The sequence below is a fragment of the Mchenga conophoros genome, linkage group LG12, assembly GCF_057382185.1.
Source record: "Mchenga conophoros isolate Kocher_MC1m ecotype Shallow Benthic linkage group LG12, M_conophoros_male_GT1.1, whole genome shotgun sequence".
Classification (NCBI taxonomy): domain Eukaryota; kingdom Metazoa; phylum Chordata; class Actinopteri; order Cichliformes; family Cichlidae; genus Mchenga; species Mchenga conophoros.
The window spans coordinates 38,607,373-38,621,636 of NC_140537.1; the positions used below are offsets into that span (position 1 = coordinate 38,607,373).

General features: G+C 46.3%; 1 protein-coding gene across 1 annotated transcript; it reads right to left on the minus strand.

Annotated features, from left to right (window-relative positions):
* Positions 1–66: 66 nt before the first annotated feature.
* Positions 67–14,126, minus strand: LOC146563334 (PR domain zinc finger protein 12-like). The gene is made up of 7 exons (XM_085295728.1): positions 14,025–14,126; positions 7,522–7,822; positions 6,325–6,390; positions 6,085–6,209; positions 4,980–5,135; positions 4,018–4,132; positions 67–2,643 (listed from the first exon to the last, which is right to left on the minus strand). Exons 1-7 carry the CDS (start codon positions 14,055–14,057, stop codon positions 2,171–2,173), a joined length of 1,269 nt encoding a protein of 422 aa, XP_085151854.1. The 5' UTR covers positions 14,058–14,126; the 3' UTR covers positions 67–2,170.
* Between the last annotated feature and the right edge of the window lie 138 nt (positions 14,127–14,264).

Sequence of the window (14,264 nt, forward strand, 5' to 3'; positions counted from 1 at the left end):
GTATTATTGCAGGGTCTTTACCTTTACCTTAGCTTACAGTTGTCCTGAGGCGACTGCTGGGTGAAGATGAGATACAGTAACACTTTATTAAGAGTATATAGGCTCAAATACAGTGTCCCTTTTAGAAGTCAACATACTTCATTACCAATACATGTGCCATATATGACCTTCTACATATACATATACAGAGATAAAGTGACAATAGAATTATGTTCTGGGCATATCTCATGTTTATATTCACATTCTTATCTTTGACGATGCTAATTTACACAGCAGGAAATAAGGCCTGACAGCTAGTTGTCAGTTAACAGGCTCAGTCAGTTATTAGTGTCTCTTGTCATCATTCTGAGCATCATATACACAAATCAGGCCTCAGGGTAAAAAGTGGGGAAGAGAAAAAATTACAGTTCTCTTTTTTTCTATCAAACATATCTGTTAGCCCGTTTAGGCCTGCTAATTAGTTAGCATCACAGCTAAAACATTATCAGCATTAATAATGAAAAAACAGTAAAACATGCTAAATTTCAGACTCTACTTACTCTAATAAGTGGTGAACTTCTTCAGAGGGATTTAATGACTTTTTAGCAGACCGATTTGTTGGTCAGTGATGTGTTTGTAGCTAACATGTTAGCATGCAGCTAACGCTGCACCAAATATCAAAACACAACTTCCTTCTTCAGTGGTGAGCATGAGATAAAATACATGAATGTATTCATTAGCCTGCTAATTTGCCTTAGCAGGCTAATACATTTGTATGAAACTATCTGTAACTACCACGCTTTGTTAGGCTAGCAGGTACCATTTAAGCTTAAAGTGTTTAAAACTAAAACTTTTAGAGTGAAAGTAAAATAATGCTCTACATTTAAAATTTTCATTTGAGCTTTTTTAAATTAAATACATAACGTGTAAGCTAAAGTGCTAGCGTGGTGGCTAATGCTGCATAACAAGGCTAAAGTGTCAATAAAGTTGCTCTGATAATAGATGAATGTAGTCACAAATAGTTATTTTATAATTAACTCAACAAACTAACACATTACTACTGAATTAGTATTCAGGCACAGCATGCAGTCCTGTGAAAAACTGAGTCCACCCCACGCTTCAGCGGTAAGTAAAACCAGCATTCATTCATGCACAGCTCTCTGAGGTCTGGACTTTGACTGGACCGCTGCAGCAGCTTCATTCTTTTTTTTTTCCAGCCGTTCTGCTGCAGGTTTCCTGCTGTGCTTGTAATCAATGTCCGGTTTGGTCCAAGCTTTAGCTGTGAGACAGACGGCCTCACATGTGAATACTTTGGCATACAGAGGAGTTCATGGTTCATTCAGCGAGCCACCGTGCTGACAGTTGGTACGAGGTGTTGGTGGGGTTTGGCAACCTAAACTGAGAAGAGGCTTTCACTAGTAACCCTTCCATCCAAACAAAGGGTGGACTTAGGATTTCACAGACTGTGTTGTTGTTCATCAGATTTAAATCATTTTGAAACCAGTTAAGCAGCTGATATGTCCTGTACTTTCTTTTCACTATGACCACACCTGGACAAACTGACCAGGTGGGCTGTCTACCAGAAACTCAGTGTTGTCCTCTGAAGAAGTCTGAGTGTTGAAAGACTTGGCGACTTTAGCATCTTCTTCTTGTTTTCACACATACATGACATCCTTTAACACAGAAGCTGGAGCATGCAGACCAAAGCACGGCACACGTAAGCTCACAGACACAGATTCAAACATACATGAAGGACCGAACACGACTGGTCATGCAACAGGAGCCTGCATCTTTTGTTTCAGCTTGTCCTCACGAAGCAGCGCATTCAGAACAAACTGTACCAGTGTGTGGGGTACGGGGGGCGGAGGGTCATATGTCGGCTAAAACTCGTTTCCATGCACGTAACAGCGCCCCCCCCCCCCCCCTCACAGGAAGTGCCCTGGGTTGGGTGATGGAGCTGTTTGGAGGAGGACGTTTGTTTGTTGCCAGAGGTGAGTTTAATGACGAAGCTTTGCTTTTTCTTATTGTTGCTGTTTCTGCAGAAGACGATGGCGCCCTCTAGTGGTTGGTTGGAAACATCTCTCTGTGATTGGTTGATGAGACGTGAGCAGGTTCCTGTCTTATTTCCAGCCTGAAACGTGTCCATGTGCGCGTCAGTTATTTCAGCTCGTCTCCTCTCGCTGTCGCCCCATCACAGCACCATGGTGGGTATGTGGTGAACCAGCGACGCTGGGTGAGGCACGGCGGTCAGCTGGGGAGGGTGAGGAGGAGGCGGCGAGTGCGTCGAGTGCACCCCACCTCCGCCTCCAACCACCAGTACACCTCCTCCTGGGGCGGCGCTGTCCCCCGTGGGGCGGTGCCTGGCGCTCTTCTGGTGCGCCCGCAAACCAGCCAGCTGCGAGTACGCGGACTGGCAGACGTGGCACTTGTAAGGGCGCTCTCCGGTGTGCAGCCGGACGTGGTTCCTCAGCGTGGATGACTGGCTGAAGCGACGGTTGCAGAAGCGGCAGACGAACGGCTTGTCCAGAGTGTGGATGCGCATGTGGGAGCGAAGGTTGCTGCGAGAGTTGAAGCCGCGGTGGCAGATAACACATCGCATGCGCCCAAGACTGGTGGAAGAAGTGGAGGTCGTGGAGGTGGAGCCTTCACAGGTGTGGAAATCATCTGCAGAGAAGAAGAAGAGCTTCAGACTGAACTCTGAGACCACCCTCTCACCTGTGGAGAGGAACCTTTCAATTCAACTTTATTTATACAGCACCAAATCACAACAACAATCGCCTCACAGAGTGTTTCCTTCCCACTGTCACTGTCAAGCTTCTGCCCCAACAGCACCTCTCTGAAACTTGGCTGCTTCTTCTTCTTCTTCTTCTTCTTCTTCTTCTTCTTATTATTATTATTATTATTATTATTATTATTATTATTATTATTATTATTATTATTATTATTATTATTATTATTATCTTATTATTATTATAATTATTATAATTATATATATATATATATATATATATATAGCAGCACGGTGGCACGGTGGTTAGCACTGTTGCCGCACTGCAAGAAGGTCCTGAGTTCAATTCCACCATCAGGCCGGGGTCTTTTTGTGTGGAGTTTGCATGTTCTCCCCGTGTTTGCGTGGGTTCTCTCCGGGTACTCCGGCTTCCTCCCACCGTCCAAAGACATGCATCTTGTGGGGATAGGTTAATTGGATAATCCAAATTGCCACTAGGTGTGAATGTGAGTGTGAATTGTTTGTCTGTCCTTGTGTGTTGGCCCTGCGACAGACTGGCGACCTGTCCAGGGTGTACCCCGCCTCTCGCCCTATGACAGCTGGGATAGGCTCCAGCGCCCCCCGCGACCCTGAAAAGGATAAGTGGAAGCGAATGGATGGATGGATATTATTATTATTATTATTATTATTATAACATTAAATATGTATGGAACTATATATATGTTATTTATTTTTCCTATAATAATGATTATTAGTTCTATGAATAGCAATCCAACAATAATATATTTGAACATATATGCATTAAATTTTTAATTTGTCATTTTATTATATTATTATTATTACTACAAATTTTAAATGTGTACACTTTTATACTAATGTGTACTTTAACTGCAATATTACAATGATATACTTATATTATCCATTATAACACACACACACACACACACACACACACACTTTTAATAAAACCAAATATAAAATATACATTTACTTTTTAAATAGTTATTATTCCAGACTGATTAAAGATAAATTAAATATACATTATTTTTCACACACATTCATAATATTATTAATTTTTATTTTCCAAAATAATATTTTATATCTGAAAGAACTTCATGTGTAATAATACTAATAATAGTAACAGTGTGATGGATTAAAGCCCTTTCGATGACTCCAACACAGATTTAATAAAATATCAATGAAACAATGTTTTTGCTGCTGTTTTCAGGGTTCTTGCAGCGCTGCTGGATGTTTGGCTAACTGAGTAGATTTATGAATGACCTCACTGATCAATAATCAATAATGATTACCGCTCTTGGTCTTCTTGCTCTGTTCGTCCTCTCCTCCAGGAATTCCAGGGATTCCCAGGAATGTGTTGTGAGAGTTTCCGTACCAGACGAGCAGCTCCTGGTCGGGAGGGATGGTCTGAGGAGGGAAGAGAAAAGAGGAAGAGCAATAAATACTTGAATCAGCGTTTACTTTATCATAGCGACATTACTGCGTTTCATTATCACAGTATTATTGTTTTATTGTAAATATTTGATTCTTTCTTTCAAACTTGTCATAAATTCTGAAACATTTTCAGAATTTATGTTTTTCTTTTCTTCAGTTCAAATCTGTTTAAATTTCAGCTGCATGTCGTTAACCTTCGAGCATCGAGTGGAGGGTTACGCTCAGACACCTGGAGGAGCCGGTCGAAGAACGGCGCCTGAAATCAGGCCGAGCTTCATCGCTCAAGGATTTATTTTAGAGAACAGGTGACGGCAGCGCACTGAAGCTTCCCATGTTTCCTTCACATGGATCTGGAGTCTTCTCAGGCTGATCTGAGATCAGCTTTTCCAAACATGATGAAGCGACGTGGAATAACCACACCCTCCTCTGCTCCACTGCTCTTTTGGCTGTTTTGGTTGTTTCTGTAGTTGCTGTGCTGCTTCAGTGACCTTTGTGTGCACGTTTATGGTGTAAGTTAAGAGGCGTGTAGAGTCTGTAGAGGTGTGCAGTGATGTTGGGTTTATTCACTGAAACATGGTCGCCTTCCTTTATTTATTCCTTTGTTGTTCCAGCAGGCGGTTTGATAAAAGCAACGATAAATACTTCTGAGCAGACATGAGGAGGAAAAGATCCCTGAACCACCAAGAACCTCAGCCTCCAAACCACCAACATCTCTCCGTGAACGCAGGTGTACATGTACCTGGGTCACATGATGTCACCCTGCAGGTGGAAGCAGGTGCGATGATACCTGAGGAGCTGGAACATGGCGAGTTTCACTAACCTCCACCGCCTTGTAGAAGATGCTGCTGCCGATCTGGACCACCTCGAGGTTCTGCTCCTGCTCGTTCCTCGCACACTTGATGTACGTCATCCAGCTCCTCTGGTCCTCCTGACTCGCATCGATAAAATACCTGACTGTGCCGTCCTCATTAAACACCTGAGGAGGGAGGCAGGAAGAAGAAAGTAAACACCATTTCCAGCTAAAGTCATTAGTTTAGTGTTCTCACTAGGGGGTTATTTCAAAGACCTCATACACAGATAATAACTAAGCTTTTTGACATGCTAACCAGTGGAACTGCATATGAGGATCAGTTAACAGTTAGTTATCATCCTGCTAATCTGTTGGTTCAGTTATTTTAATAGCAAGCTAAGAATCAGCATATAAGTTTGTAAGTTAGATTAGCCATGTAACTTGTTGCAAGTAGTTGGATAGTTAACAGTTAACCATGTTGTTGATAAACCAATTAGCTGGCTAGGTAGCAATTGACTTGTTAGTTAGGTGTGAGCTAGCTAATATGCTAAAATCAAGTCACTAAACTTCTTAACCAGCAAACTTTAAGTAAATACTGAGGTTTGTCTGTAAAGGTCCAGCCAGCAGCTAGTTAACACTGGAAATAAGCTGAAAGACTCGATGGTTAACATTGAGTTAGCCTTCAGGTATTTGTTTAGCAAGTATGTTTGCATTTAGCCAGCCACTTGCTCGCTGTGAGTTTTATAAGTTAGCGGGGAGCTCGTTACTAGTAGGTGACTAATTAAGTAGAGTGTTAAAATTGAGTGAGTTAGTCTGACAGCTGGTAGAAAGTCGGCAGACTTCTTATAGCTTAAAGGGAGCAAAGACACGGCCCCAGAATCAAGCCTTGGGGAACTCCATGGGGGCAACGCTGAACCTAAAACCTTCCTCTGACAAAGACAAGGGTTTTTGTTTTTAATGATTTATTTATTTATTTTTAGGGAACACAAACAGCTGCTTTCCAGTAGAGGATAAGAAGGGTTATTTTTCATTATGAAACACACAAAGCTGCTCTAGAAAAAAAATCCAAGGAAAAAGAAAGACACCAAAACATGAGAGCTGGGACAGAGCAGTCTGAACGTGAACGTCGCCTCACCTCCCACATCAGGTTGTTGTTCTTGTACAGGTCGATGTGTTCAGGTGACACCAGGCGTCCGGTGAACGGACCCATCTCTGTCCCCGCTTTGATCCAGGTTTTGGAGAAAATGCCCAGACCTTCTCCTGGGACCACAGAAAACAGTAAAGAGAGGGCGTAAGAAGAACACGGCACCGGTGATCTGCGGCTGGTCTTTAAAGAGAGACCAGCAAACCCACAGAGGTTTACAGGTGAGCTTACCTGGGACTGAGCTCTGAGCGATGATCACCTCACTGGGTAAAACCAGGCTGGACAGCTTCTGCACCTCTGGACACAAACACAGCGCGCAGATTTTCATGTCAACATGTGTCACTCCTGCTTCTACAATTGGAATTCAAAAATGAAAATAGAAATGACAGCGCTGCTTCGAACTTTTTAAACGCATTTTAAACTGCGTCGGAAACGCTCGGAGCGCATTTTTCTGCCGGTTTATGGATGAAAAAGTCCCCGAAAGATGAATACCTGATGGAAGCAGCAGGAAATGTTCCCGAGAACACGTCTACAATCAGGAAAACCCCCTGGACATTATACGGGAGAGCTGAAGGAGCGCGCGGGGAGAGAAAAGCGGGAGTAAAGGCGTGAAGATGAAAGCTGAGGCCGCCGCGGGAAAACGCGACACGTCCGTCGGAGAGTTGACCCGGAGCATCCACCCGAAGCCCGGTCGCTCCTCCTAAATTGTCCCCAACGAACTTCACCCAGAACGGAAACGAATTTCACAATAAAATCACATTAAAATAAAAAAGAAGTGAGCGCGCGACAGCAAGAAACGGGCCGCGGCTCGCGCTTTGAAAGAGAGATCACGGACGTGATTACCGATCAGGAGCCAATCAGTCAGCAGCTGTTTGTTCATTAACAAACCATCCAAAGAATGTGATCAAATCTGATCAGTTATTGATGAGGATAATTAGCAACAAACAAACAAGAATCAATATTTTAAATTCATATTTAAACAGTTTAACAGATTTATTTTAAATACGAGTTTAAAGGTTAAATTAAATCTTTTTTCTGTTTCATTAAAGATTTTTATCTTTTTCGTTTTAGGCTCCAAAATTAAAATTTATGCGACACTTGTGTAAATATTTACAAATATTTGCAAATATTTGTAAATATAGAGAATAAATAAAACGAGTAAAAAAAAACAGAAGAAATGAGATCAATTATTATTATTATTATTATTATTATTGTCGTTGTTATTAATAATAGTATTATAGTAGGATAAGTAAAATAATATTTTGTGTGTTTGTTTGTTTTTTGTGTTGTGTGATGTGTGGACATACTGCAAATCAATTTGCCATTGGAGACAATAAAGTTACCACTGACATTATTATCATCATTATTATTATTATGCTTGTTGTTATCTGGTGTCTCCGTTTCTGAGCTGTACGGTTGGTCACTGACCTCCGGAGAAGGACTGCGCGAGCACCTCGGCGGTGAACGCGGTCTTGGGGCTCGCGCTCGGGGCGGTGCGGTCCTCGTGCTGCAGGTGATGCTGGTGCGGGTGGTGCTGCTGCTCGCCCAGCACGTGCCTCCAGCGCCCGTACAGGAAGCTGTGCAGGATGTCCGAGGTGATGATGTCCGCGAGGGACAGCGGAGGCTTGAAGCCCGGCTTCAGGCCCAGAGAGGAGCCGGGCAGCACGGAGCCCATGGCGGCGAGAGCCGAGGGGAGAGCCGAGGTCAGAGCCGGGGTCAGGGAGAAATCCTCCCGTTGAACAAATAAAAAAAAAACAAAAAAACACAGTCAAAAACTCATGTTTTACACCGACCGAGGAGCGAGGAGGAGACAGGAGCAGAGGAGCAGCTTGCGTGTCTCAGTAAGAGGTGAAGTTAAAATCCTGAGAGGAGCAGGAGCAAAGCGGGCGCGGGCCGTGTGGGGGGGTCTTTATATGGAGCTCCATCACCTCCTCCTCCTCTAACAGAGGGAGGGGGGAATCCTGCACGCGCTGTTATTGGCTCCGTTTACAGCTCGGCTCGTGACACCGACACCCCACCGGGAGGAGCGGAGCCGGGCCGGTACTGGACCGAGGCCCCGCGGAGGTCCAAGCCCTCTTAGGGCAGGACCTCATAGGGCAGGTGTTCACGCATGCGCAGGTCAGCTTCCTGGCGCGTGTTTCAGAGCTCACCTGCTCCTGCCTGAAGGCAGGGTTGGTAGTTTGATTTCAGCCCGCAGGTCAGGCTCATGGGCAGCTGATCAAACAAACAGCGATCAAACAGCTGATCGTTAAAAACAAAAACAGGAAACATTTCAGTTTACAACTACGTCACAAAACTGGGCGGAGACTAAAAGCGATAACAAAAATCAAATCCATCGATCAAATATGAGAAAAATGATCCTAACATCAGACTGAGACCCGCCCACAGCTCAGAAACTGTAACTGATGATAAACCGATGACTGATACATTGTTATCATTTTAATCAAGCTGACACAACAAATGCAGATGAATGTAAAATGTGTCATTTGTGTGTTTGAAATTCAATCTAACACAGATTTCTTCTGTTTAACAGGTTTGAAAATGAAGCGCAGGAATGTGTGTGTGTGTGTGTGTGTGTGTGTGTGTGTGTGTGTGTGTGTGTGTGTCTGTGTGTGTGTTTGGGGGGCTGAGTGACAGAGCAGAAAAACCGATTAGAGGACAACAGCTGCTTTCTTCATCACCTCCTCCTCATCCTCCCGCTGTCTCTCAACAGGATTATGATTCTCTCGCTCACTCTGATCTGTATTTATGAGCTTTTAAACATTTATTGTCCAAACACACACACACACACACACACACACACACACACACACAGCGTCATGAAGTGAGTGTGTGTGTGTGTGTGTGTACCTGTCTAGCTATCTTTGTGAGGACCGAAATCTGCATTCTACTTTACTTGTGAGAACAGTCACTTGTGAGGACACACACACACGCGCACGCACGCACGCACCCGCGCGCGCGCACACACACACCGGTCTCACAAGTTTGAAGCCTTTTTGAGGCTCCAAATGTGGTTTTAGTGTCAGGGTTACCGTTAGGCTATGGTCAGGTTTAGGGTCAGGCGTTCATCTGTAATGGTTAGCGAAAGCATTATGTCAATGAAGGTCCTCACTGGGATAGCTGAACGGGCTTGTGTGTGTGTGTGTGTGTGTGTGTGTGTGTGTGTGTGTGTGTGTGTTTGTTTTCTTAATATTTGTGCTTATTTGAATGTAAATATAAAATCCGACATCAATCTGCTCCGGGACTCCTCGGTGAGTCCTCGGTGTCTCCTTCCGGGCTCGGTGACTCCTCCGGCGGCCTCGGCCCCGGGTCTCTCCCGCCGCGCGTTCCCGGAGCAGAGCAGGGTTTTGCTGACGGGGACGCGCATGTATTGAAGCGGACACGCTTTAATGAGCTTCTCCGACAAAAAGGCCCGTGAGCGTGCCCGGTGTCCTCGCGCCTTTATCCCGCTCTTCACGGCCAATCAGGATCCACTTTAGGCGGGAAGTCAGGGGCGGTGGGGGGGGGGGGGCGGCAGGTGACTGGCACGCGTGAAGACAAGAGGGGGAGGCGGGGAGGAGGTGAAAGGAGAGGTGAGGAAGAGGTGGTGGGAACGCGCACAAATGGCGCACTGATATTGTTCCGCTAACATGATTAAGCAGCGCTGCGGCCTCATTAGTATTCATGCGGCGCGCAGACGGAGCCGCAAATAATCCGCGTTTAAAAGCGCTTTAATGAGCTCAGCTGCGCGAGACACCCCCCCACCCCCCCGCTCCGAGCCTCATCACCACCACCACCATCATCATCCTCCTCTGCTGTCAGAGGTCAGTCGTGATCGTCTTTCTGACCTGTTAGATTCAGTTTTCAGTTTTTTGGAGACAAACCTGAGCCCTGCTCCGTGAGACTGTAAATAAAAGATGGCGTTAAACGTGATCTTCTGAGGCTGTTGTCTCCGCCCTCCTCTCACCAACGACCACACGGAACCACCCCAATCGGAGGTCGATCCGAGTCCGGCTCAACGTATCGGCATGTTTCAGCTGCTCAGGTTCAGGTTCTGGTTCGTTGTAAGTTGGAAAGTGTAACTTGAGCGCTGTCAGGTGTGTTCGGGTTGTAATAGAGTACATGTGCTGCACACTTATGTTTCTAAGACGAACCGATGCTTAGAAATGTTTCTGCTCCGCGTGGTCATGTGACCCGGGGTGCTGAGGCGGAGCATCTGCTCGGTCCTTATTTCTTCATCGTTTTCGAGGTTTCAAGACAAACGTCTCGCTTCACGCTCCTTCAACATGGTTTCAGGCAGAGGTCAAAGTTCAGCAGGGCGCTGCGAGCACAATTCAAACATGAGTCTGACTGAGGTTCAGTGTAGCGCAGAACAACGCCGAGTGCTGCGGACACGCTGTGGAACAACCAGGTGAGCATCTCTATGACCTCGCTCACATCAGGTGCACATCTGGTCTGCAGCTGCTCAGTAACAGAGGACGATGACGTCGCTCACATCAGAATCAGAATCAGAATCAGAATGGGTTTATTGCCAGATGTTGAGGTTTACAACATTAGGAAATTGCTGCGGTGCTTCAGTGCAAACAATAAGAATTAAAGTGCTATGTAGAAAGAAAGATATGTGCATGAGATATACATGAGATATATACATGAGAATAAGAATTATGAGTGCTACGTAGAAAGATATATATATGAGTGCAGGTGGTGATCAGTGCCAAACATGGAATGATGCAGTGACACAGCGTAGGGTCATGTGTTAGTGGCGGGGACAATCATGTGGTTATTGTTCATGTGTCCAACAGCAGAGGGGAAGAAACTGTTCTTATGGCGAGAGGTTCTGGTGCGAATGGACCGGAGCCTCCTGCCTGAGGGGAGCAGGTCAAACAGACTGTGTCCAGGGTGAGAAGGGTCAGCTGAGATCCGAGCTGCACGCCGCAATGTCCTGGAGGTGTACAGGTCCTGCAGAGATGGGAGTCTGCAGCCAATCACCTTCTCAGCAGAGCGCACAACACGCTGCAGTCTCTGTTTGTCCCTGATAGTGGCTCCAGCGTACCACACGGTGATGGAGGAGGTGAGGATGGACTCGATGATTGCGGTGTAGAACTGCATCATCGTCCGTGTTGGCAGGTTGAATTTCTTCAGCTGCCTCAGGAAGTACATCCTCTGCTGGGCTTTCTTGATGACGGAGGTGATGGTGGGCTCCCACTTCAGGTCCTGGGTGATGGTGGTACCCAGGAAGCGGAATGAGTCCACAGAGGTGATGGGGGTGTCAGACAGGATGATGGGGGGGAGTGGAGCTGTGTGCTTCCTGAAGTCCACAATAATCTCCACTGTCTTCTGGACATTCAGCACCAGGTTGTTGTGGCTGCACCAGGACACCAGACGTTCAACCTCCCTCCTGTAGGCAGACTCGTCCCCGTCCGAGATGAGCCCAATAACGGTGGTGTCATCTGCAAACTTGATTAGCTTGACAGACTGGTGGGTGGAGGTGCAGCAGTTGGTGTACATCAGGTGCACATCTGGTCTGCAGCTGCTCAGTAACAGAGGACGATGACGTCGCTCACTGTGTATCCAGTCTGAGACATCACTCATATGTATGTTCTCATTATTATTATTTTATGTTATCATCACTCAAGTTACAGTTTAACTTTGGTGCCAACGACAGTAAGTGTCAGTCTGCCGTCCAGCTGTTTGGGCTGGTGTGTGTGCGCGGAGGGGTGGGGGGTACAGACATGGAGGTACGTGTTAAAGACGAGTCACGCTTCCTTCGGAAGGATGTTCACCTGCTCACATCAAAGCTTTCTCCTCATTTCAAACTCAAAAGATGAAGCAGCAACTGCGGGAGCGTCCACAAACTTGTGGTCTGGCCTGTCCTCCGGAGCAAACAAAGCCTGGATGATGAACGAGGCGTCACGCTGCTCTGTAACCTTGGCTCTTTGCCTCGTGAAGGGTTAATGTTCATTGTAATGTTCTGTCATATCAGCGGGACAAACATCGACCGCAGGACTGAGACCGCACGAGTGCAGGCTTTTAGAGCAGCGCATTAATGAACACTGAGTCACGCGTCCACATACTTCTGCCCCCTGCAGCGAGGCTGGCAGACAGATTATTGGCCTGCTGGTCTCCGAGCTTCGGGGAAAAGGTTTGGACTGGATCCAGATCACCATTACTTTAATGTTTAATCAGGCCTGCCACAGACTCAGGGTTCATCTGTACTTACCGAGCTGCTTCCTGTACTTTACGACCGCCAACACTCTCCTCCGCACCGCAGCACACACTCACGCCGGTCCAGCTGTCTCTGTGAGGACCCGCGGCAATATAATGCAATATGGGGACTGTGGCGCTGACCCTGAACTGGATTCTACCGTGAGCGCGAAACGTGTTCAAATACTGGCCCTTGTGCAGGTGTCTGAGGATGGCACACTAAAACGTTCCATAAAGTCATCAGACGATAAGGAAACGTCCTATTTCTTTGATAAGTTACCAAAAGAATTGATAGCTGCCAGTTTCATACTGAATAATTACTGAAGTGCTGCACTCAGTGACTGCAGGGTCCCCTGAGGACGCTAATGACACCACAGTCCCCACACAGGCACATATACGAGTACACCTACACTGGCAGTAATAACAGAGCTCTCACTTTTTCCCTTCATCTTCATCACTTTAAACATTTGTCACTCTTTTCAGCGCAGTGGGAACAAACGCCTGTCGGTCAGCTTCAGGTTTACAAAAATAACGCCGTCTCGTCACGCTCATCGTGAAACAGATGCCATCTCTGAAACTTGTTGCTCCTGCAGGAGGCCGTGTTGGGGCGGGGCTTTTAACTCTGCTCAGGTGCCCGGCGCCTCGAGCTGCAGACCTGATGGATCACTGTTATTGATCCCCAGGGATCTGCAGGCGTGTGATTACAGTAATGCCCTAATGATGGATGACATCAGGCCGTCACTCAGACCATCTGTCTGCGCTCCGGGAACATGAATAAATGATAACTCCCACTTTTCATGTGAGAAGAGCTGCTATGTATTTGTGAGGACCGACTCCACACCAGCTAATGAAAATTCAGAATCTAACAGACGAACAGAAAAATGTCTGAAGTCTGAGCTGCAGCTTTGACCCAAGATGTCCCAGCTTTCCTCAGATGGCTTCAGGAATCCTCCTGGGTCTTCACAAACATCCGGCTGAAAACTTTAAATGTTGCAGGTTCTGGAGGTCCGCCTCTGTGGCAAACATGTTTTAACTGGAAGTTTGAAATCCATCTGAAAGATTTGGATTGGTTGGCTGAGGCACAGACTGCAGAGGGAGCGCTTTATATTCCCTGAACTGGCTCCACAACAGTTCTCACTTTCAAATGTGAAGACTTGGGGCAATTCGGATCGGATGATTCCAGCACAGCAACGAGTGTTAAGGTCAGTAAGAGTAAACCTTAAATCAGTTTCCTGATAGCAGAAACATCGATGCCACGTTTGGCAGTTATGGCTCAGATATGGCAAACTCAGCCTAGTGTGGGTCAAAGGAAGCTGTTTCTATGGAAACGATGAGCTTGGTTGTGTTGATGCACGCTCAGTCATCCAGGTAAGGAAAGCTTGATTCTGTTCTTCTGGATGTTGTCAGTGAGAGAAACGTTTCCTCATCATCAGGTAACTCCTTCAGTCTCAGCTGACTGCAGGGTTCAACCTTATGAACAGGACATTGTGCTGGAGGTCAGTTTATCATCATTAATATGCAAATTCTTATGTCCACTGATCAATGTCCATGAGAAGCATTCACACAGAGCTGTGAGGCGGATGCAGCATTGTTCATCAGTGCTGCATGTGTCAGCCATTGTGCAGATGTCCTGTTTATAAGGTTGAACCCTGCAGTCAGCCAACACTGAAGAAAACGTCCAGATGAACAGAATCAAGTTTTTTGGATGGTTTGCTGCTTGTTTACAGGCTGCTGTGGGAACCGCTCACCAAGGCTCTCTCAGCACTGCTGTTTGAGAACATCTGGGCAGGACTTGTCCGGAGCAGCGGCCGTCCACGCAGTCCACCACGCAGCTCTGAGACCGCAGCTCGTTCACGTTGACCCCATCTGAAGAGGCTGAACCTAAAATAACACCAAGCACAAACTGACGGGCGGTTTCTGTTTCAGACCTGCTCCAGAACTACAGCACTGGGTTTGCATCAGAAGTGTCAGAACTCATTAAAGGGAAG

What these genes read in the sequence shown, in the direction of transcription:
- LOC146563334 (XM_085295728.1), bottom strand. Translation starts at nt 14,057, where the DNA reads ATGTTCTCAAACAGCAGTGCTGAGAGAGCCTTG. An exon ending in CGCTCAGAGCTCAGTCCCAG is followed by an intron (nt 6,210 to 6,324) that starts GTAAGCTCACCT and finishes CTGTGGTCCCAG; the next exon opens with GAGAAGGTCTGGGCATTTTC. An exon ending in GAGCAAGAAGACCAAGAGCG is followed by an intron (nt 2,644 to 4,017) that starts GTAATCATTATT and finishes TCTTCTCTGCAG; the next exon opens with ATGATTTCCACACCTGTGAA.